Source organism: Pogoniulus pusillus, chromosome 28 (assembly GCF_015220805.1).
Source record: "Pogoniulus pusillus isolate bPogPus1 chromosome 28, bPogPus1.pri, whole genome shotgun sequence".
In the NCBI taxonomy this organism is placed as follows: Eukaryota; Metazoa; Chordata; class Aves; order Piciformes; family Lybiidae; genus Pogoniulus; species Pogoniulus pusillus.
In genome coordinates this window covers 18415479-18438080 of record NC_087291.1, presented here as the reverse complement: position 1 = coordinate 18438080, position 22602 = coordinate 18415479, and the positions used below count along the sequence as shown (strand labels likewise).

General features: G+C 59.0%; 1 protein-coding gene across 1 annotated transcript in view; it reads left to right on the top strand.

The window, feature by feature from the left end:
• Positions 1-4369: 4369 nt before the first annotated feature.
• The window catches only part of LOC135187831 (phosphatidylcholine translocator ABCB4-like), a 29837-nt gene continuing 11604 nt past the window's right edge, over positions 4370-22602 (top strand). Inside the window, exons 1-16 of the mRNA XM_064166866.1 lie at positions 4370-4461; positions 6246-6297; positions 6966-7113; positions 8150-8243; positions 8452-8643; positions 9885-10056; positions 11749-11873; positions 13838-14009; positions 14307-14420; positions 15489-15599; positions 16649-16774; positions 16875-17078; positions 17415-17585; positions 19085-19246; positions 20946-21113; positions 22082-22228. Coding sequence (XP_064022936.1) covers positions 4370-4461; positions 6246-6297; positions 6966-7113; positions 8150-8243; positions 8452-8643; positions 9885-10056; positions 11749-11873; positions 13838-14009; positions 14307-14420; positions 15489-15599; positions 16649-16774; positions 16875-17078; positions 17415-17585; positions 19085-19246; positions 20946-21113; positions 22082-22228 — 2250 coding nt within the window. The remainder of the gene's footprint in view (positions 4462-6245; positions 6298-6965; positions 7114-8149; positions 8244-8451; positions 8644-9884; positions 10057-11748; positions 11874-13837; positions 14010-14306; positions 14421-15488; positions 15600-16648; positions 16775-16874; positions 17079-17414; positions 17586-19084; positions 19247-20945; positions 21114-22081; positions 22229-22602) is intronic.

The following is a 22602-nucleotide window of genomic DNA, read 5'->3' as shown; positions in this document are numbered from 1 at the left end:
GCGGCCTGATGGCATCACTCTTCCTCACAGCAGCTTCTGCTCCCCTCGGGGGCCCACCCATGCTCTACCTGCAGGTGTTGCCGCAGCCACAAGCTCAGTGGGAGGCAGCTCAGCTCCATCAGTGATAAAGCAGCCTGCAGGATGCTGCTGGCTGCAGCTGCTGCTGCTCCTCCTCCACCACCCTTCCTCGCTTCCTCTCTTAGCTGCTGTCTGCTGGGGTCTTGGTGGTGGGGACAAGGCCAAACCAATCGACCTTTGCAGTCTCGTGTCAGAGGGAGAGAGCTGCTGGGGGAGCTCCTTTGGTTTGCTGGGGCGTGGAGCCTGAAAGAGACAAGCAGGTCAGTGAGGAGGATGAAGGAGAGGTCCTAGGATGGTTTTGGTCAGAGAAGCCTCTAAGATCATTGAGTCCAACCACTGACCGGGCACCACCATGACCCAGTGTGCCATATGGAGGTGAGTTCTGGAGGTGAGGAGGAAGTTGTTCAGCAGGAGAGTGGTGAGAGGCTGGCATGGGTTGCCCAGGGAGGTGGTTGAGGCCCCATCCCTGAAGGTGTTTCAGGTCAGGCTGGCTGAGGCTGTGTGCAGCCTGCTCTAGGGTAGGGTGTCCCTGGGCATGGCAGGAGGGGTTGGAACTGACTGATCCTTGTGGTCCCTTCCAACTCTGACTGATTCTATGTATGTATGTGGGGTTTGAAGACCTCCAGGCATTCCCTTTCAGCAGATGGCAGGCTGGGCCCTGGGAGGTCAGCAGTTGGCAGGAGTCCCACTGGCAGTCTGTGCAGGAGCCTGTGCTGGAGCAGGGCACTGCTGCTGGAGAAGGTCTGGGGGAAGCTCATGCTGCAGCCCTGGCAGGAGTCCCAGGCACCCAGCAACAGACCAAGGGGAAACAGCCTCAAACTGTGCCAGGGCAGGTCTAGGCTGGATGTCAGGAGGAAGTTGTTGGCAGAGAGAGTGATTGACATTGGAATGGGCTGCCCAGGGAGGTGGTGGAGTCTCTGTGCCTGGAGGTGTTGAAGCCAAGCCTGGCTGGGGCACTTAGTGCCATGGTCTGGTTGGTTGGGCAGGGCTGGGTGCTAGGTTGGGCTGGATGAGCCTGGAGGTCTCTCCCAAACTGGTTGATTCTATGGTTCTATTCTATGATTCTTCCCACATTCCAAACCGCTGGAACTGCAGGTGGAGGGAGAGGAAAGCAGTTTGTGCCCCATTCAAACCTCTGGTGGGGCAGGGGCTTGGGTGTGCCTTGCCACAGAGCAGTTCGTGGGGGCTCTGCTGTGAGAGGGATCGGACATGAGGAACAAGTTGTGCAGCAGGAGGCTGCTGGAGCAGTGCCACAGGCTGCCCGGGTTGCTGGTTGGGGCCCCATGGCTGGAGACTGAAGGTGAGGCTGCAGCAGGCTGTGGCTGCGTAAGGTGATGAGCTGAAAACGTTTCTTTCTGCAGCAGCGGTCAGGGTCTGGCAGAGGCTGCCCAGGGAGGTGGTGGAGTCCCCTTCCCTGGAGGTGTTCCAGAAAGCTGTGGCCATGGCTTGGTGGCCGTGGTGGGGCTGGGCTGGATGGTCTCAGAGAGCCACGGTTGTGTCCCTCACCAGCCCCCGGCTGCGGTCCCCGGGGCTGCCACACGATGTCCTCCTCTCCTCGGGCATCGCCCAGGCAAGCCGCATCCTTCCGCCTGGTTCGCCTCGTTCAGCTCAGCGGAGCAGGGCTCTGGCTGGCCGAGGCGCAGCGTCCTGGGCACCCCTTGGCTCTCCTCCGGGCACCCTCTTTGCGTTCTGCCCCTGTGCCGCCCTGACCTCGCCGCGCCCATGGCTGCTGCGGTCGGGGTGCCTGAGCCCCGGGCCGCAGAGACTCTGTCACAGAACACCCTCCAAGCCCACCCCCTGCAGCCACAGGACATCTCCAACCAGATCAGGCTGCCCAGGGCCACATCAAGCCTCACCTGGAACGTCTCCAGGGATGGGACTTCTACCACATCTCATGAGAGGGACACAGAGCTGCTGGGGTGAGGCCAGAGGGGGCCACAAAGATGCTCCCAGGGCTGCAGCAGCTCTGCCCTGAGCACAGGCAGAGGAGCTGGTGGGGTGCAGCCTGCAGAGGAGAAGGCTCCAGGGCACCTCAGAGCTGCTGCCAGTGCCTGGAGGGGCTCCAAGCAGGCTGCAGAGGAGCTGTTTGCAGGAACAGGCTGAGGGCAGTGGTTGGAGCATTCTCTGTAGCTGTGGTCAGTGTGACCCTGGCTGGCTGAACAGAGGTAAGAGCAGCACCTTGCCCTGAGCAGCTGCTCTTGGGCTCTGCCCCCTGCCCCCAGCAGCCCTCGGCCTTAGGAGGGTGATCAAAGCAGCAGCAAAGAGCCCTTCCTGGAGAAGAGCTGAGGAGGCTTCTCAGATGCCTTCAGGAATGCAATGGCCAAGCAGGTTCTCCAGAAGCAGTGGTTGCTGAGCCCTCCATGTCTGGAGCAGGGTGTGCAGAGTCCTCTGCAGCCCCAGCAGCTCCCTGGGTGCTGCCAGGCACCACTTTTGGACAGCTTTTCCTCAGAGTTTTGCGTAAATTGAGCAAAGTCCAAGCTCAGTGCTCAGCCCCAACCAACCCAGTCCTGCTGCCTCCTAACCAGCCCAGTCCTGCTGCCTCCTAACCAGCCCAGTCCTGCTGCCTGCTCCTTCCTAACCAGCCCAGTCCTGCTGCCTGCTGCCTCCTAACCAGCCCAGTCCTGCTGCCTGCTCCTTCCTAACCAGCCCAGTCCTGCTGCCTGCTGCCTCCTATCCAGCCCAGTCCTGCTGCCTGCTCCTTCCTAACCAGCCCAGTCCTGCTGCCTGCTGCCTCCTAACCAGCCCAGTCCTGCTGCCTGCTCCTTCCTAACCAGCCCAGTCCTGCTGCCTGCTCCTTCCTAACCAGCCCAGTCCTGCTGCCTGCTCCCTCCTAACCAGCCCAATCCTGCTGCCTGCTCCTTCCTAACCAGCCCAGTCCTGCTGCCTGCTCCTTCCTAACCAGCCCAATCCTGCTGCCTGCTCCTTCCTAACCAGCCCAATCCTGCTGCCTGCTCCTTCCTAACCAGCCCAGTCCTGCTGCCTGCTGCCTCCTAACCAGCCCAGTCCTGCTGCCCAGCCTTGCAGAAGAGGTGAGCAGAGCCTCGGACCCCCCTCCTCCGGTAAGTCAGCATCTCTATTTTGTCTGCAAGAGCTGCTCAGTGTTCAGCTGTGACTATTACAAACCAAGCAAAAGCTGTTTGGTGACCTTCTAGTGCAGTGCTCCAGGCTCCCTCCTGACGTTGTTCATCAGGGAAACCTTAAAGTACATTGGGGAACCATTTGTAGACTGTAAAAGCAGTGTCAGAGATGTCAGGGCTCATGGCAGGTGTGGATGTACCTGAAGACAGTTTTTGGATGCAGCCCTTCAGGAGGAGGTGATGTGTGGGATGGGAGACAGGAATAGTTCAGTTAGGCTCTTGTGGATTGATGTGGGGGGAGCCAAGCAGCCAAATTAATGCTGTGGTGTGGGACTGTGCTCCTTGGCTCTGCTCTGCTCAGACCTCACCTCCAACCCTTCCTCCAGCTCTGCTGTCCCCAGCAGCAGAAGGACACAGAGCTGTGGAGTGAGACCAGAGGAGGCCACAAAGGTGCTCCCAGGGCTGCAGCAGCTCTGCCCTGAGCACAGGCTGAGGGAGCTGGGGGGTGCAGCCTGCAGAGGAGAAGGCTCCAGGGGCACCTCAGAGCTGCTGCCAGAGCCTGAGGGCATCCTGCAGGAAGGCTGCAGAGGGACTTGTGCTGAGGGGCTCTGAGCCAGGCCAAGGGCAATGGTTTGGAGCTGAGGCAGAGCAGGGGGAGAGTGGAGCTGAGGCAGAAGTTGTTGAGTGTGAGGGTGGTGAGAGTCTGGCTCAGGCTGCCCAGGGAGGCTGTGGCTGCCTCCTGCCTGGGGGTGCTGCAGGCCAGGCTGGATGAGGCCCTGAGCAGCTGAGTGTAGCTGAGAGGTGTCCCTGGGCAGGGTGGGGAGGCTGGAGTGGATGAACTCTGAGCTCCCTTCCAAACTAGGCCATTCTGTGGCTCTGCCTACACCTGCAGCAGGGCAGACTCCAGTGCTGGTGCTCCTGGCTACCTGCAGTGTTGCCATCTTCCCCATGCAGCTTTCCCCCTAACCCCCCTGCTTCTGCTTAGCTTTCCTGCACTCAGCTGCAGGAGTCTGCAGGCTTTGCAGTGTCACACTGCCAGGGGTGGTGCAGAGGGCACCAGTGCAGGTCCTGGCTGCACTGCACACAGGCTGCTGCCAGACAGCACAGCAGCACAGAGGGCTCCAGGCTGTGGCTCTGCCTGCCCCCAGCCCAGCTCTGGCTGTGTGTGCTGGTCTGAGGTCTCCTGAGGGGCTCTGTCTCTCAGACAGGCTGCCATGCACTGTGAAGATGAAATGAAGTCCTCCAGCAACGGGAAGGATGCCAGCATGGCTGCGCTGTACCAGGGCTGCGGGGCTGAAGTCAAGTGGTAAGTGGAGAAGCTGGCTTCAAAATCCCAGAATGGAGGGGGGGAAGTGGCCTCTGGAGATCACTGAGCCCAGCCCCTGCCAGAGCAGTGGCAGCCAGGGCAGGGCACACAGGGACACATCCAGGTGGGGTTTGGAAGCCTCCAGAGCAGGAGTGCACTCCAGGAGACCCTTTGCTTCTTGGCCATGAGGGCACATTGGGTAACTCATTGTCCACCAGAAGAGAAGTGTTCACAGCAAAGGCTGGAGCAGGTGACCTGTGGAGGTCCCTTCCCACCTGCTGCCCCTGAGATGCTTCTCATGTTTTATTTTGCTCTCTGTGGGTGTAACTTACTGGCAAACAGTCCCAGACTGGTCACTCCCTGATCACCTTTGCTTCCTAACATCTCACCTTCCTCCAGCTTCCTCCACCACTTCTCCTGCCCTTTCTCACAAGTCCCTCCCCAGCTCCCCTGCAACCCCTCAGGTCCTGGCAGGCTGCAGCCTTCTCTCCTCCAGGCTGCACAGCCCCAACTCTCCCAGCCTGTGCCTACAGCAGAGCTTCTGCAGCCTCTGCTCACCTTGGTGGCCTCCTCTGGCCCACTCTGCCAGTTTCATGTCCTTGAGCTGGGGGCTCCAGAGCTGGCTCCAGCCCTGCAGAGGGGGACTCAGCAGAGCAGAGGGGCAGAATCCCCTCCCTGCTTTGGGTGCAGCCCAGCACAGGGCTAGTTTCTGGGCTGCCAGCTGACCTTGCTGGCTCGTGGGGAGCTGCTCCTCACCTGGCACCCCCAGGCCCTTCTCAGCTCTGCTCTCCAGCTGGGTTTGTGCTTGGCACTGCCTGCCCCAGCTGCAGGAACCTTGCACTTGTTTTTGTTGATCTTTGTGGGGTTGGTACTGGTCCTCTCCAGCCTGTCCAAGGTCCCTCTGGCTGGCACCTTGTGATCTTATGGTTGGGAATCTTATGATTGGGGTGACCAACTTGCAGTCCAACCTGAACTCAAGGCTCACAGATACAAGAGGGCTTTGATGTGCTGCTGGCAGTGGGATCAGATTGGCCTGACCACCTGCTGTGCCAGCAGCTACCACTGCAACCTAGCCTGGGCTAGGAAGGGCAGGCAGCTTGATGCCCAGAGAACTTAACCATCAGAGAAGGGAGTCTGAGGCTGGATGTTAGGGAGAAACTCTTGCCAGTGAGGCTGGGCAGACACTGGCACAGGTTGCCCAGGGAGGCTGTGGCTGCCCCCTCCCTGGAGGTGTTCAAGGCCTGGGCAAGCTGTGCTGGTGGGAGGTGTCCCTGGGCATGGCAGAGGGTCGGGACTGGAAGGTCTTGAAAGGTCCCTTCCAACCCAATCCATTCTGTGAACCTCTGATAACCTCTTGCCCGTGTCCATAAGCAAGAAGAGTGACCCAGGAGGATCCCCAGCCACGCCTGCCAGAGGCCTCTGCTGCCTTCTCAAAGCCCCCCGGCAGGCTCAGCTGCGGCCACTCCTGATACTGCCTCTCAGGAGCTGAGATTTTAGTCTTTCTGAGGCAGCTTTTAGCATCCAGCTGAGGGCTGCTGCCCAGACAGCTCTGTGCCAGCAGCAGGCCGAGCCAGAAGGCATCCAAGGCTCAGCTCCTGCAAGTCTTCTGGGCAGCATTCAGGGAAGTGCCCTGAAGGCTGGCACTGGAGGCTCCTGCCCCTGCGCCCTGGGTGGGCTGAGGAGCCACAGGGGCAGCGCTGCAGCCACAGCCTTGCTTTGCTCCCTGCCTGGGGGGCTGCTCCTCCTGAAAACCAACACCAACTTGCACCCTCCTCTTTCACCAGTGCCAAGGGCAAGAGACCCAAGCAGCTCAACCTGGTCAGCCCCCTGGCAGTGGTAAGTGTCACCAAGTCCTGCCCTGGCAGCACTCCTTTGGTCACCGCTAACCTCCCATTAGCCTAACACCTGAACGCTGCTGACCTTTGGCTACAACGTTCAGTTAGCAGTAGTGGTTTATTGGCTTATTATTAGTGCTAATAGCTTATTACTAACGATCTTCAAAACTTTGTTTATTAGTAGTGACCTTTGATCAAAGGTTTATTCCTGGTGACTGTCAATGGTCGAGTGTCACTGGCAGCCGTGCAGTTGCTAGGGACAGGCAACTGTCACTGATGTGTTGTTCTTAACAATAGCCTCTGCTGCGGTATTTTACTGTCCCTGGTACTTGGCTGTGGCAGTGTTCAGTTGGTGCACTTCAGTGCCAGCAGTACCCTGCTAAGGAGAGCACTTTGGTGGTGGTGGTGTCTGAGCCTCCCTTCTTGCCCCCAGCACTGAAGCGTTAATGCTGGTCTCTTCCAGTACTCCTTGCTGAAGGCCTTTATTTTATCCCTACCACCATTCCTGGGGCCTCCCTCTTGCACTCCATACTTTTGCTGCTGTTTCACCTGCAAATGCTCTCAGTGCCCTTTCTGCTGCCTGCTGCTGCACTGCTGCCCAGGTGCTGCCCCTCCACCCCCTTCACTGCAGCTGCAGCAGCTCTCACTCAGGTCTCTTTCCCCTTCCAGTTCCGATACTCGCAGTGGCAGGAGAAGCTGCTCATGGTGCTGGGCACTGCCATGGCAATCCTGCACGGGGCAGCCCTGCCCCTGATGATGATCATCTTCGGGGACATGACAGACAGCTTCATTTCTGCAGACAACATCACCTACCCAGGTCAGAGCTGCTCCCACCAACACCTGCCCAGCGCTCGGAGGTAGCCCAGGCTGGGTTAAGGAATAGAATCAACGGGAACTGGGAGGAGAAACAGAAGGGCCCTGGGTGGTGCTAGGGCTTGCAAGCAGGAGCAGGCCTCAATCAGAGCTGAACATGTGAATGAAATGTGTGAGGGGGCTCCAGGGGAGCTGGAGAGGGGCTTTTGGCAAAGGCGTGCAGGGGCAGGATGAGGATGGATGGCTTCAGGCTGGGAGGAGCTGGGTTGAGATGAACCATGAGGAAGCAATTCCTGCCCAGAAGGGTGGGCACTGGAATGGGTCACCAGCACCATGTTGTTCCTTGGTACAGAAGCAGGCAAGGTAGAGAGGAAAAAGAACACTGAACAAAGAGCTGAACTGGCTGCAGGTGAGCCAGGGGGTGCCCAGGTGGCCAAGAAGGGCACCAGCATTCTGGCCTGGATCAGCACTGGTGTGGGCCACACCTGGGTTGAGTTTTAGGGCCCTCAGCCCAAGGACACTGAGGGGCTGGAGGAGTTTTTAGGATCACTTCTTGCTGCACCAGTGTGGAGTGAAGCTCTCCTGGCCCAGTGGAAGAAAGCCTCAGAGGTCATTGCCACTAATTCTATTCTTTATGACTCTGCTCTGGAGAGCTCACTGGAGAGCTGCTCACCAGGGTGGGCTGCAGAGCTCCAGGGGATTGCTTTACAAATGCCCTTTAGCCCAGCACACCCTGCAGGGAAAATGTTGGGTTTGAAGGGTGGGGGTCAGGCTGCAGAAGTTGGGGTAGCTGAATGCCACTGGTGTGGGAAGTGTTTGTGGCTCCGCAGGTGGAACTTCATCTGCTGCCCTCAGAAGATGCTCTGTAAGGTGCTGCTGCACAGCTCCAGCGCTGTGGCCACAGGCAGGGGGAGGTCCTGGGTAGCTGCCTGCTCCTGTTTTTCACTCAGCAGCGCTGGGCCAGGAGCTTGCAGAGGGAAATAATTCCCATCTGAGCCAGCAAAAGCAATGACCCAGCCTCTGCCTCCTCCTCTCCCCAGCCAACAGCTCCTTCTTCAACAGGACTATCACAGACTTCTCCCTAGACTTCTTGTCTTATGCTCTGGTGGGAAAGCTGGAGGAGGAAATGACCAGGTAAGGGCAGAGCTTTCAGCCCTGCATGGCCTTGCTTTGCTTCTAACAAAGAGCCCAAGAGATTGGCTCCCACAGAGCTCCTTCTCCTTTTCCTCTGTTTCCCTTCTTTTTTTAAATCATTTTCCCCTCTGATGGATTTCTTCCTCTTCCTTTTCCTGTTTGCCCTCTGCTTTCCCTTTTTTAATGGCTGATGTTTGCCCCCTTCCAGCTATGCCTATTACTACTCTGGCATTGGAGCCGGGGTCCTCTTTGCTGCCTACATCCAAGTCTCATGCTGGAGACTGGCTGCTAACAGGCAAATCAGAAGAATCAGACAAGAGTTCTTCCACGCTGTGATGAGACAGGAGATTGGGTGGTTTGATGTCAGTGATGTAGGAGAACTCAACTCTAGACTGGTGGAGTAAGTACTGATCAGCTGCTGGTTGCCAGCTGAGTATCCTTCTGATCAGCTCTGAGGCTTCCCCCAGAGCAGAGATTGGTTGTGCCTTATTAGAGCCCTCCCTGTATTTGATACCCACATGGATGCTGGCATGTGTCTGCAGCCTGCAGCGACCTGCAGGGAGGCTGTAGCCAGCTGGGGTTGGGCTCAGCCCTGGCAGGCAACCAACAGCAAAACAAGGGGACACAGTCTCAAGCTGTGCCAGGGGAGGTCTAGGCTGGATGTCAGGAGGAAGTTGTTGGCAGAGAGAGTGATTGGCACTGGAATGGGCTGCCCAGGGAGGTGGTGGAGTGGCTGTGCCTGGAGGTGTTGCAGCCAAGCCTGGCTGGGGCACTTAGTGCCATGGTCTGGTTGGTTGGGCAGGGCTGGGTGCTAGGTTGGACTGGAGGAGCTTGGAGCTCTCTTCCAACCTGCTTGGTTCTATGATTTAATTGAATCAGGGTGGAAGGGAGCTCAGAGCTCATCTCCAACCTCCTCACCATGCCCAGGGACACCTCTCAGCTACACTCAGCTGCTCAGGGCCTCACCCAGCCTGGCCTGCAGCACCCCCAGGCAGGAGGCAGCCACAGCCTCCCCGGGCAGCCTGGGCCAGGCTCTCACCACCCTCACACTCAACAACTTCTGCCTCAGCTCCAAACCATTGCCCTTGGCCTGGCTCAGAGCCCCTCAGCACAAGTGCCTCTGCAGCCTTCCTGCAGGATGCCTTCAGGCACTGGCAGCAGCTCTGAGGTGCCCCTGGAGCCTTCTCTGCAGGCTGCATCCCCCCAGCTCCCTCAGCCTGTGGTCAGGGCAGAGCTGTTGCAGCCCTGGGAGCACCTTTATGGCCTCCTCTGGGCTCCCCCTACGGCTCTGTGTCCTTCTGCTGTGCACAGATGTTGGAGAAGGCTTCTTCATGCCCTCTGTGGCTGGGAACTTGTTGCTCTGTTGAGTTTCATGGATTCACAGAATGGTTGGAAGAGACCTCCAGGCCCATCCAATTCCACCCCCGTGCTGTGGGCAGGGGCCCCTCCCACCAGCTCAGGCCTCATTCAACCTGGCTGTGGAGTTGCAAAGGCTAGGACCTGGCCAGGAGCTGCAGGTGTCGGGCAGTGCAGTGCAGTGCAGTGCAGTGCAGTGCAGGGTGTGCTGCACCCAGGGAGCTCATTTGTCTTTTCCAGACTCTCTCATCTGTTTGCCTGCAACCTGTGGTGTTTTTTCCCCAGTGACATCTCCAAGATCGATGAAGGGATCGGGGAAAAGGTGGCAATGTTCTTTCAGGCAGTGGCCACCTTCTGCTCTGGCTTTATAGTTGGCTTTACAAAGGGCTGGAAATTAACCCTGGTGATCCTGGCACTCAGCCCTGTCCTGGGACTCTCCTCAGCTCTCTGGGCAAAGGTAGGCACAAAGGAGGAGTTCCAATAACCTGGGACCACTCCTCTCTAACCCCATTCAGTGTCTGTACGACTTCAAAAGGCAGCCTGGCTGCTGGAGAACCCCAGAGTGCCAGCCTGGTGGGGATGGAAGGGACCTCTGGAGACCATCCAGCCCAGCCCCTCTGCCAAAGCAGGGCACCCACAGCAGCTTGCCCAGGAGCACAACGGCAGGGGGGTCAGAGTCTCCCCAGGGAGGGATACTCCACAGCCCCTCTGGGCAGGCTGCTCCAGGGCTCCAGCAGCCTCCAAGAGCAGAGGTTTCTCCTGAAGCTCCAGTGGCACCTCCTGCGGTCTAGCTTGTGCCCACTGCCCTGGGGCCGGTGCAGGCAGTGCCAGGAGGTGCCTGCCCACGCTGCAGAGCTGCAGCCTCGCCGCGCCCTGCCGTGGGCGCAGCTGTGCGGTGCTGAGCGTGTGCAGGTCTCTGCCCCCTGCGTGGCTCCAGGGCAGCTGCAGCAGCAGGAGCAGAAGCTGTCAGGACAAACACACGAGCGAGGTGAGGCTGCGGTCGCCCCAGGTGACTGACACCAAGTCCTGGCAGGGACCTGCAGTGGATCAGGTTTCTGATAAGGCCCTTCTGTGGGCTTGGCCTCCGAGCAGAGGAGGACTTTGTCCCCAGGGACAGAACTAGGACGTGGCCAGAAATGGCCAGGCCATGAACTCTGCTCCAGAACATCCCTGTGCCATTTGCTCAACTCCCAGGGACCCACTGGCAACAGCAGGCCAGGAGTGAGACACACTCCATGGGCACAGAGAGGACTTCCAAAGGGCCACCAGGCTCTGCAGCACCAAGTGGCCACCAAGCTTCAGTGCAACTGCCCAGCCTTGCCCCTTCAGCTAGGGTGAAAACCTCAACCCTATATAATATGTGCAGACCCTAACCTGAGGACCACGGAGTGAGCTGGGTTGGAAGGGACCTTCAAGCTCATCCAGTTCCAGCTCTCTGCCATGGGCAGGGACACCTCCCACTAGACCAAGTTACTCAGAGCCTCACCCAGCCTGGCCTTGAAGATATCCAGGGAGGGGGCAGCCACAGCCTTCCTGGGCAACCTGTGCCAGTGTCTGCCCAGCCTCACTGGCAGGAGTCTCTTTCTAATCTCCAGTCTCAGTCTCCCTCTAGCTCATCTAGTTCCAAGCTCCTGCCATGGACAGTGCTCATCCCCTCCCTGGAGGTGTTCGAGGCCAGGCTGGACAAGGCTTTGACAGCCTGATGCAGTGGAAGGTGTCCCTGCCCGTGGCAGGGGCTTGGAAGTGGATGATGTTAAAGGTCCCTTCCAAGCCAAAGCTGTCTAGAATTTCGTGCTGATGTCTGCAGGGCTCAGAAGTGTGCCCATGCTTGGCAGGCACAAGCCAGAACTGCCTGGTGGTGGTGAGCAAGTGTTTGGGTGTTAGGGATCTCAGGCAGAGGTCTCCCCGTGGAGGTATGGAGGCTCTGCAAAGCCTTCCTCCTCTGCTGGCAGCAGGGCAGATGCATGCTCCTCACCCAGCTGCCTTCTGCAGTGCAGGGCTGGAGGACCTTCAGCAAGCCTTGGAACCCAGATGTGGGTTCTGATGAAGGAGTGGGCAGGGAACTCATACAGCAAGTTAAGGGCTCTCAGGCAGCGTTGGGCTCCTGATTTGCTGCAGTCAAGAGCCAAAATGCTTTGCTTGCACCCAGATAATCTCTGCCTTCACCAACAAAGAGCTGACTGCGTACGCGCGCGCCGGAGCTGTCGCGGAAGAGGTCCTGGCAGCAATTCGAACTGTGGTAGCATTTGGAGGACAGAAGAAGGAAATTGAGAGGTGAGACTGCAGAGGAGGCAGCAGTGTGTCCAGGTGGGCAGCAGAGCCAATGGCATCCTGGGCTGGCTCAGGAGCAGTGTGGGCAGCAGGACAAGGGAGGTTCTTCTGCCCCTGTGCTCAGCACTGCTCAGGCCACCCCTGCAGTGCTGTGTCCAGTTCTGGGCTCCTCAAATCAAGAGAGCTGCTGAGGTGCTGGAAGGTGTTTGGAGAAGGGCAGCAAGGCTGGGGAGGGGCCTGGAGCACAGCCCTGTGAGGAGAGGCTGAGGGAGCTGGGGGTGTGCAGCCTGCAGCAGAGGAGGCTCAGGGCAGAGCTCATTGCTGCCTGCAGCTGCCTGCAGGGAGGCTGTAGCCAGGTGGGGTTGGGCTCTGCTGCCAGGCAGCCAGGGACAGAAGAAGGGGATAGAGGCTCAAGATGTGCCAGGGCAGGTCTAGGCTGGATGTAAGGAAGAAGTTCTTCATGGAAAGGGTGATTGGCATTGGAATGGGCTGCCTGGGGAGGTGGTGGAGTCCCCACCCCTGGAGGTGTTTAAGAGCAGGCTGCATGAGGCACTTAGTGCCATGGGTTAGGTAATCAGAAGGGTTAGGTGCTAGGTTGGGCTGGATGAGCTCGAGGTCTTTTCCAGCCTGGTTAAATCTGTGAGGCTATGACTCAAGCTCTTTCCAGGAGGGTGACCAAGGAGAATTTGGAGGGGTTTCTCTTTGCTGCTGTGCTGCTGTTGTTGCTTTGTCTCCTCTTTTATCAGCTTCCCAAAGCATCCTAAACCACAAAGAGGTGCAGTCCCCTTCCCAAGGGGGGCCCAATCTTACAGCTCCCAGAAATCCAGTGTGAGGTGTAAGGAACAAGACAGGCATGACAAAAAGAGCCCAGCAGAGCAGGGGGGTCAGCAGCCAAGGTCATGCAGATGCAATCATTTGTGGCATTCTATGGCCTGACCTTCCTGCCAGCACTTTGATCTGTCATCAAAGCACAAACCAGCACCACCACAAACACTGCCAGGAGGACTTCAGGCTCAGAGGTCAATAACCATGGTGGCACCCACAGAAAACACAGGAGTATGCTCTGGCCACCCCCCGCTGCAGGCTCCAGCCACCACTGCTGCCCAGCTCCTTTGGGTACCTACACCTCACTTCCCAGTTCACCCCAGAAGCTGCCCAGGAGCTCCCACTCTTAGCAAGATCTTCATTGGGACTGGCTTAAAAAGCTGCTCTGTGTCTTTGGAGTAGCTTGTGGGGAGCTTAGGAACAGACACAAGAAAAGGAAGAGCAACTTCATAGTCCAAGAATGGCTCAGGCTGGGAGGCAGCTCAGAGCTCCTCTGCTCCAGTCTCCTGCCATGCCCAGGGACACCTCTCAGCTAGGCTCAGCTGCTCAGGGCCTCATCCAGCCTGGCTTGCAACACCCCCAGGCAGGAGGCAGCCACAGCCTCCCTGGGCAGCCTGGGCCAGGCTCTCACCACCCTCACACTCAACAACTTCTGCCTCAGCTCCACTCTCCCCCTGCTCTGCCTCAGCTCCAAACCATTGCCCTTGGCCTGGCTCAGAGCCCCTCAGCACAAGTCCCTCTGCAGCCTTCCTGCAGGATGCCCTCAGGCACTGGCAGCAGCTCTGAGGTGCCCCTGGAGCCTTCTCCTCTGCAGGCTGCACCCCCCAGCTCCCTCAGCCTCTCCTCTTCCTCTATGTTCTGGTCGACCTGGCTCATGAAATGGCCTCGTTACCCCAGAGCAGGTTTAGGTTGGAGGTGATAAGAAACTTCGTGACTGAAAGGGCTCTCGGAGCCTGGCAGGGGCTGCCCAGGGAGGTGGCTGAATGCCCATCCCTGGAGGTGTTTCCAGAGGCAGAGCTGTGGTGCTGAGGGCCATGGCTCAGCCCCAGCCTGGCAGGGTCAGAGCACGGCTGGACTGGCAGAACTCAGAGGGCTTTGCCAGCCCAAACCCTTCCAGGAGTTGTTTTGTGTGTCTCTTTCAGATACCAGAGAAGGTTAGAAGATGCCAAGCGCCTTGGCATCAAAAAGGCCATTTCAGCCAACATTTCCATGGGCATTGCTTTCTTCCTGACCTACTCCTCATACGCCTTGGCCTTCTGGTACGGCACCACTCTGATCCTCTCCGATGACTACACCATCGGGACAGTCTTTACGGTCTGTATCCTCCAGCAGCTGAGCAGTGCCTGTCACTTACACCCTTCCTGTGCCCCACTTGTGGCAGAAGGAACTTCGAGTCCCTTCTGTCCCATGGGTGCTTCCCTTGTGTCCCAAGATTCCCATCCCTTGCTGCTTTGGGCTTGCTCGCACACATGGAGCTGCAGCACTGCCACGAACCCAGCTGAGGAGAGCCAGGAGCTCCTGGCGCTGCACTCTGGTGCTGTGGCGTTGGCTGTCTCCCCCCTCCCCCCCCGCATTACTTAGAGCTGTTTGTGGTGGTTGTTTTCTGCTCAGGTCTTTTTCTCTATCTTGCTGGGAGCTTTTGGCGTGGGGCAGACTGCCCCCAGCATGGAGGCGTTCGCCAACGCGCGCGGAGCTGCCTATGCCATCTTCAGCGTCATTGACAGCGTGAGTAGCCCTGCCACGTCTGCCAGCCCACGCTGGCAGCACCTGCCTGCTGCTGGGGACCAGCTCAGCAGCCCTCTGCCCAGTGCCATGACACCTGAACACCCTGCCTGGCACCACAGCTCAGCAGCCCTCTGCCCAGTGCCATGACACCTGAACACCCTGCCTGGCACCACAGCTCAGCAGCCCTGTGCCCAGTGCCATGGCACTTGAACACCCTGCCTGGCACCACAGCTCAGCAGCCCTGTGCCCAGTGCCATGGCACTTGAACACCCTGCCTGGCATCATAGCTCAGCAGCCCTGTGCCATGGCACTTGAACACCTTGCCTGGCACGGTGCCAGATGCTGCAGAAGCAGCTAAATCATGGCACGGAGTCAGGAAGTGAGGCAGATGCAACTCCAAATCCCCACCACTTGTTGCTCTGGCTGACAGTTCAGAGAGTCATGGAAAGCTTTGAGTTGGAAGATCATCCAGCCCCCTGCCATGCCCAGGGACACCTCCCACCAGCACAGCTTGCTCAGGGCCTCATCTCCTCCAGGGAGGGGGCAGCCACAACCTCCCTGGGTGACCTGTTCCACCCTCACTGCCAAGAATTTCATTCTCATCTCCAGTCTCAGCCTGCACTCCTCAAGCTTCAACCTGTCCCCTCTCATCCCATCAGAACAACCTCTTGTGAAAAGTCCCTTCTTGGCTTTCTTGTAGCCCCTTCAGGCACTGGCAGGCAGCGCTGAGGTCTCCCTGGAGCCTTCTCTTCTCCAGGCTGCACAGCCCCAGCTCTGGCAGCCTGTAGCCAGAAGAGGTTAAGGAAGACAGAGGAACTGTTGCACTGTTCCAGTGGGCACGGTGGTGCTGGGCTGCTGGTTGGACTGGATGGACTCAGAGAGCTTTTCCAACCCAGAGGATTCCATGACTCTGTGACTGTCAGCTTCAGGCATCTCTGAGCAGTGGCAGCTGCTCTGCAGTGCTGCCTGCTGTGCCCTGTGGTCTGGTGGCATTACTGGGAGCTGTGGCATGCTGAAGTGTGCTTAGGAATCGAAGCAATGAGTTTTCCCCCCTTTTTCTCTGCACAGGAGCCTCAGATTGACAGTTCCTCCAGTGCTGGGCACAAACCAAAGCACATTCAGGGGGATCTAGAATTCCAAAACGTCCACTTCAGTTACCCTGCCAGGCCAGATGCTGAGGTATGCATGGAGGTGATGTAGATCCCATCTGAGGCAGCCTGATTGCCTCACAGAGAAACAATTCCTATCACTTAGTTGTTTTTCCAAGTCCTGGAAACCATGGGAAGCTTTGCCTTGCTCAAGAGCTGCTCTCAGATGTGGCCATTAGCTCCAGGTGGGAGGTCAGGAAAAGGCTCTTCAGCATGAGGGTGGTGAGAGCCTGGAATGGGTTGCCCAGGGAGGTGGTGGAAGCCTCATCCCTGGAGGTGTTTAAGGCCAGGCTGGATGAGGCTGTGGGCAGCCTGATCTAGTGTGAGGTGTCCCTGCCCATGGCAGGAGAGGTGGAACTGGCTGATCCTTCTGGTCCCTTCCAGCCTGATTCTATGATTACACTAAGAGCCAACCCTGAAAGCAAAACACAGCTCTGGGAAATGTCCCCTAAGAGCCAAAAAGTTGGAGGTGACAAAGCCTCACTCACTGGGGCCATGCTTGGTTTAACTGAGTAAAAACGTCCTGGCACCACAGTGATCTACCAGAGTCACCCCCAACTCTGGGCAAAGGACTCCCCTGGGAAGCTGGCAGCAGCTCCAGCAGCTCCTTCACTGCAGCTGCAATGCTGAACCTGTCCCTGCAAGGGAGGTGACTGCTGGGAGAGCTCTTGGCTGGGGAAGTCCTGAGGCAGATTGAGACTGGAGATGAGTAAGAAAAGTTGCAGTAAGTCAACAAGAGTGTAAGAGGAGATGAAAAGCTCTTCTACACCTGCAGCTACTGCTGTGTGGCATCTCCACCACCAACCTGCATCTGCTGCAGGCAGGTGCAAATGAGCTTGCACGGGAAACAAACCCTCACTTGGATGTGAAATGCCACAGCTGAAGGGATGAGCAGCAGGAAGAAGCTTCGCAGTGCAGTCGAGCTCCATAAAGTCCAGGCCAGGCCTCCCATGGCTTCCCACGCAGTTCCTCTCCCTTAGTAGCTGAGGGTCTCTGGCGCAATGTTGCTGGTGTCTGGGGCTCCCCCAGCCTGCCGCCGCCGCTCTGCCTCACTGCTGCGCCTCTGGTTCCCTTGCACAGATCCTGAGGGGCCTGAACCTGACGGTGAGCAGTGGGCAGACAGTGGCCCTGGTGGGCAGCAGCGGCTGTGGCAAGAGCACCACCGTGCAGCTCATCCAGAGGTTCTACGACCCCAGGGAGGGCACGGTAAGGTCCCCGCGCAGACGCCTGCGCCGCTGCCGCCGGCGGCCGGGCACAGGCTGCCCTGGCACCCGAGCCAGCAGCGCTGCTTCCGCCCCGTGCCCAGGTGAGCATCGACGGGCAGGACGTCAGGAGCCTGAACGTGCGGTACCTGCGGGAGGCCATCGGCGTGGTGAACCAGGAGCCTGTGCTCTTCGCCACCACCATCGCCGAGAACATCCGCTACGGCCGGCAGGACGTCAGCATGGAGGAGATCGAGAGGGCCACCAGGGAGGCCAACGCCTACGACTTCATCATGAAGCTGCCCAACGTAAGCACACAGCCCTGCTGCTGCCTCCCTCCTGCCGGGCCTCCCGGCGCCGAGGGAGGCTCTGAGCCTGCAGAGCGCTGCGGAGCCTCCCCGGAGCCGCTGGGAGCGGTGCCCCCTGGAGCGCTGCAGGTGCTGCCTTGCTGAGCCGCTGCGGAGCTGCTGGAGCCGCAGGGGCGCAGCGCAGTAGGCAGGCACCCGCCAGGGGCCGGGGCGGGAGCGAGGAGGAGATGCCGGCGGGGCTGGGGGCGGCGCTGAGCCCTTCCTCTGCCTGCCCTCCCTGCCGCGGGGAAAGGCTTCGCCCCGAGCCGTGCGGCAGCGCCTGCGGTTGCCTTGCAGAAGTTCGAGACCCTGGTTGGAGACAGAGGGGCGCAGCTGAGCGGCGGCCAGAAGCAGAGGATCGCCATCGCCAGGGCTCTGGTGCGCAACCCCAAAATCCTGCTGCTGGACGAGGCCACCTCGGCCCTGGACACCGAGAGCGAGGCGGTGGTGCAGGCGGCGCTGGACAAGGTCGGTGCTGCTCTGCCTTCAGAGGTGGGGCTGGGCTCTTCTCACGTGCAGGGCGGGAGGGAAAGGCCTCCAGGTGTGCCAGGGCAGTTTTGGGTTGGAGGTGAGGAGCAGTGTTTTCCCAGCAAGGCTCCTCAGGCACCGTCCCAGGCTGCCCAGGGAGCTGGTGGAGTCCCCATGCCTGGGGGTGCTTAGGAGATGTGGTGCTAAAGGCTGTGGTTGAGTGGGGGTGACTGAGCAGCAGTGGTGGGGCTGTGAGCACCAGGCCAGCTGTTGAGCTGTTGGACCTGATGATCTCAAAGGTCTCCTTCCAACCTCTCAGGCCTCATCCAACCTGACCTTGAACATCTCCAGGGAGGAGGCATCCACAGTCTCCCTGGGCAACCTGTTCCAGTGTCCTCCCCACTCTCACTGGCAAGAATTTCTTCCCCATCTGAGCTCTGTCTCTCCTCTCCCAGCTCAGTGTCATTGTCCCTCATCCTGGTGCTGCCAGCCCTTGTCCAAAGTCCCTCCCCAGCTCTCCTGCAGCCCCTTCAGGTACTCTGAGGTCTCCCTGCAGCCTTTTCCTTCTCCAGGCTGCACAGCCTCAGCTCTCTCAGCCAGACAACAGAAGCTACTTTCTCATCTCCAGAGTTGCTTTAGTCCCTCATCCTCACTTGGGTGTGTAGATGCCTCTGCCTGCAGTGGGAGCTGCTCCCTGTGCCCTGTTGCCAGTGGCTGCTGGTTGCCATCACTGTCACAGCCCACGGAGCTCACTCCCACTTCATGCCCCATGAATGGCCTGGTGGAGAACTGCTGATGGAGACACATTTAGTGGGTTCCCAGCTGGCTGCTGCATTATAACACTTCCACAGCTGGTTTGAACAAGTTGCTTGGCCTCTCACCTCTCCCACCTGCCTTGAAAATAAGTCAGTGGTGAAATGAGCCTGCCTGCTGCTCTCCCTGGCACAGCGTGCCACAGGGACTTGCTCAGACTAGACCAGCTCTGAGATTGCTGATGTGAAGCAAGACCAAGCTAAGCTTGTGTGTACCAAGCATTTATCTGTCCTCCTTTTCTCATTTCCCCCTTCCCCAAGGTGCTGAGCACGTTCCTCTAGCAAAGGTTTACACCAGTTCTGGAGCAGACCACATTTCTCTGCAGGCTTCACCAGGATGCTCCAGGGAGGCTGTGGCTGCCCCCTCCCTGGAGGTGTCCACGGCCAGGCTGGATGAGGCCTCCCCTGGCCCAGCTTGAGGCCATTTCCTCTTGTCCTGTCTTCAGTTACTTGAGAGAAGAGGCCAGCACCAGCCTCACTCAACGCCCCCTCGGGTAGCTGTAGAGAGCAGTGAGATGTCCCCCAGCCTCCTCCCCTCCAGGCTGCACAACCCCCGGGCCCGCAGCCCCTCCACGCGGGACAAGCTCTCCAACGGCCCTTTGCCCTTCCCTGTATTGCAAGGAGGATGCCTCGGGCAGGAGGCTGGGGCGGGTGCGGATGCTGAGGGCTGTGCGCTGCCGTCCGCAGGTGAGGCGCGGCCGCACCACGCTCGTCATCGCCCACCGCCTGCCCACCGTGCGCGGCGCCGACCGCATCGCCGTGCTCGACGGGGGAGCCGTGGCGGAGCAGGGCACTCACGGCCAGCTGATGGAGCTCAAGGGCATCTACTACAAGCTCGTCAGCATGCAGGTAGCTTCTCCAGCGGCAGCTGCTCGGAGCTCTGCCAGCTGCTGTGTTACTGAGCTCTGCTTCTCTCACTGCTGCTCTGCTCTGCTCAGCTCTGCTCTGCTCAGCTCTGTGTTCAGCTCTGGAGCCCTCACCACCAGGACATCACCTGCTGGCGTGGGGCCAGAGGAGGCCACCAAGACGAGCAGAGGCTGGAGAATCTCTGCTACAGGGACAGGCTGGCAGAGTTGGGGCTGCTCAGAGAAGAGAAGCTCCAGGGGGACCTCAGAGCTGCATTTCAGTACCTGCAGGGGACCCCCAGGCAGGCTGGGGAGGGACTGTTCAGAAGGGGCTGTGGGGGCAGGCTGAGGGCAATGGTTTGGAGCTGGAGCAGGGCAGAGTTAGGGTGGGCAGCAGGAGGAAGCTCTGCACAGCCAGGGTGAGAGGCACTGGCACAGGCTGCCCAGGGAGGTGGTGGAGGCTCATCCCTGGAGACATTCCGGGTCAGCCTGGATGTGGCCCTGGGCAGCCTGCTGCGGTTGGAGCTGTCCCTGCTAAGAGCAGGGGCTGGGCAAGGTGAGCTTGGAGGGTCCTTTCCAAGACGATGCACTCTGTGAGCTAACCAAACTGAGGGGCCTCCAGCTTTGCAGTGTCTCCTCATTAGAGCAGCTCCGAGGAGAAAGCTGCCCTGGGAGTGCTAATTAAAAATCATAGTGAGCAACATCAGAGAGCCCTGAGCAGGTCTGGGTTGGAAGGGCCCTGGAGGACCATCTAGTTCCCAGCCCCTGCTGTGGGGGGCCCGTGCCAATGGAACCCCAGAGGTCTTTCTCAAGTCACAGAGTAAGAGAACTCCGAGTGGAGAGGACCTTGCTGGCTAATCCAGTCCAACGCCCAGGCACAGGCGGGCTCTGAGGTCAGAGTGGGTTGCTTGGAGCCATGCCCTCTTGAGTCTGGCATCGCCCCAGGGATGAAGACTCCACACCCTTCTGCTCCAGGGCCTCCCACCCTCACTGTGAGAACTCAGACTCTTGTGCAAACCCTTTTGCAAAGCACCTGCCCCCGGGTGGCTCAGGCTCCTCCACTTCTGTCACTCAGGCATTGGTCCCTCCCAAGCTGGCTCCCCAACTCCTCAAACTGTTTCTCTCTTTGTCCCTAACTTGGGAGCTGAATGGTTTGCTTCTTTTCTTCATGGCTCCCTCTTGAACACTCTCAGCTGTGCAAGAAACATGTGGATGAGGCTCTGGCCAGCCTGATCTAGGGTAGGGTGTCCCTGGCCATGACATGGAACTAAATGACCCTTGTGGTCCCTTCCAACCCTGACTGATTCTATGGTCCTATGACTTGGCACTTGACTACATGGTCCAGTGGCCATGGTGGTCTGAGGCTGATGGTTAAACTTGACCCTAAAGGTCTCTTCCAACCCCAACACGGATTCTCATTGACTCTCTGACTCTCCTTAAGGCTCTCTGATACCATTTTTGCATTCTGAAGAGGCTCTCCAGTGCCTCTCTTCACTTATTTAACTCTCATGGATGCTTTTGGGACACAACTAATGAGCATGTGGCTAAAACGTCTCCTTGCTTGCAAGCTTCCATGCCTTGGCAAGGTTGGCAGTAGCGAAGCCTCAGGACTTGCCTGGGCTCTGGACCGTTGCTCAGTTTGGAATCCAAGTTCAGCATGGCCCCAGCCAGCCTCTGGCACCGCCAATGCTGTCTCATTGCAGGCATCAGGAGCTGAGGATCTGTCGGAGGAGGAAGGAGATGGCCCAGCTGTGCCCGAGGGTGCTCCAGCGGGAGCAGCTCTGAGCAGACCCAAGAGACAATCCACTCGCAAAAGCATGAGGAGGGGCCGAGGGCAGAGTGATCAGCCTGGGGCTAAAGCTGCTCAGCCTGTGAGTGTCTGTAGCCCTGCACCTCTCACACCTTCCCTCCCCTGAGAGCTTGCCCAGCTGCTTCTGGAAGTCCTGGGCTCTGATGGCAGCTGTGTCCCTGCGGGCCAGGCTCAGGATGTTAGCAACTGGAAGGGACCTCGAAAGATCAAGTCCAACCTCCCTGCCAAAGCAGGATCACCTAGGGCAGGTCACACAGGAGCACATCCAGGGGGGTTGAAAGTCTCCAGTGAAGGAGACTCTGGGCAAGCTGCTCCAGGGCTGTGAAATGCTGAGCTTGGAGAGTCCCTCCCAGCCCAATGCAGTCTGTGACTCTGCTGACAAAGACCAGCTGTTGGCTGTGGTGCTTGCAGGTGGCATGGAGTGGGTGCCCCTTTGGGAGCCTGGCATAGTCAGGCTCCTGCCCTCACTGCCCTGACAGAATAAAGCACCAACTTTCAGAGCAGTACAGCAGGTCTGGTTTTGCCCTTCTGCTTGTGCTCCTCCTGTTTGTTTGCCATAACTAACAGGATAAGGAAGACTGATCCCAGGCAGCAGGGAGTGACTTGCGAAGGAAAGGTGGGAGGGCAGCCCAAGTGCCTGCTGCAAGCTGGACAAAGCACCCAGAGTGCTGTGGAAACAGCCTCCTGCCCCGGGCTGGAGTTACCTTTCTGTGGTTTGATACTTCACAGAGACCCAGAAGGGCTCAGAGTGGGAGGCAGCTCAGAGCTCCTCTGCTCCAGCCTCCCCACCCTGCCCAGGGACACCTCTCAGCTAGACTCAGCTGCTCAGGGCCTCATCCAGCCTGGCCTGCAGCACCACCAGGCAGGAGGCAGCCACAGCCTCCCTGGGCAGCCTGGGCCAGGCTCTCACCACCCTCACTCCCCCCTGAGCCTCCCACCATGGACTCAGGACTCTCCACAAGCCGGTGGCCTCCTCCCTTCCCTGCACTGGTGCATGCTGTCGATCCTGATGGAAGCCCTTTATTTCAGGACACAAACCTACCTCCAGCTTCCTTTCTGAAGATCCTGGCTCTGAGCCAGCCCGAGTGGCCCTACTTCGCCGTGGGCAGTGTGTGTGCAGTGGTCAACGGCGCCCTGCAGCCCTCCTTCTCCGTCATCATCTCCGACGTCATCGGGGTCAGTAGCCCAGAGCCTCGCTGCCTGCTCTCCCCTCCTGCCAGCACCTCCTAACGCCCTGGGCAGCCCTGCAGCAGCGAGGCTCTGGGCACAGCCTGGGGGAGCTGGGGCTGTGCAGCCTGGAGAAGAGAAGGCTGCAGGGAGCAGCAGAGCAGCCTGCCAGGACCTGAAGGGAGCTGCAGGAGAGCTGGGGAGGGACTTTTGACAAGGGCTGGGAGTGACAGGATGAGAAGAGATGGCTTCAGACTGGCAGCAGCTGGACTGAGATGAGCTGTGAGGAAGCAATTCCTGCCCAGGAGGGTGGGGAGGCACTGGGACAGGCTGCCCAGAGCAGCTGTGGAGGCTCCCAGCCTGGCACTGCAAAAAGCAGTGAG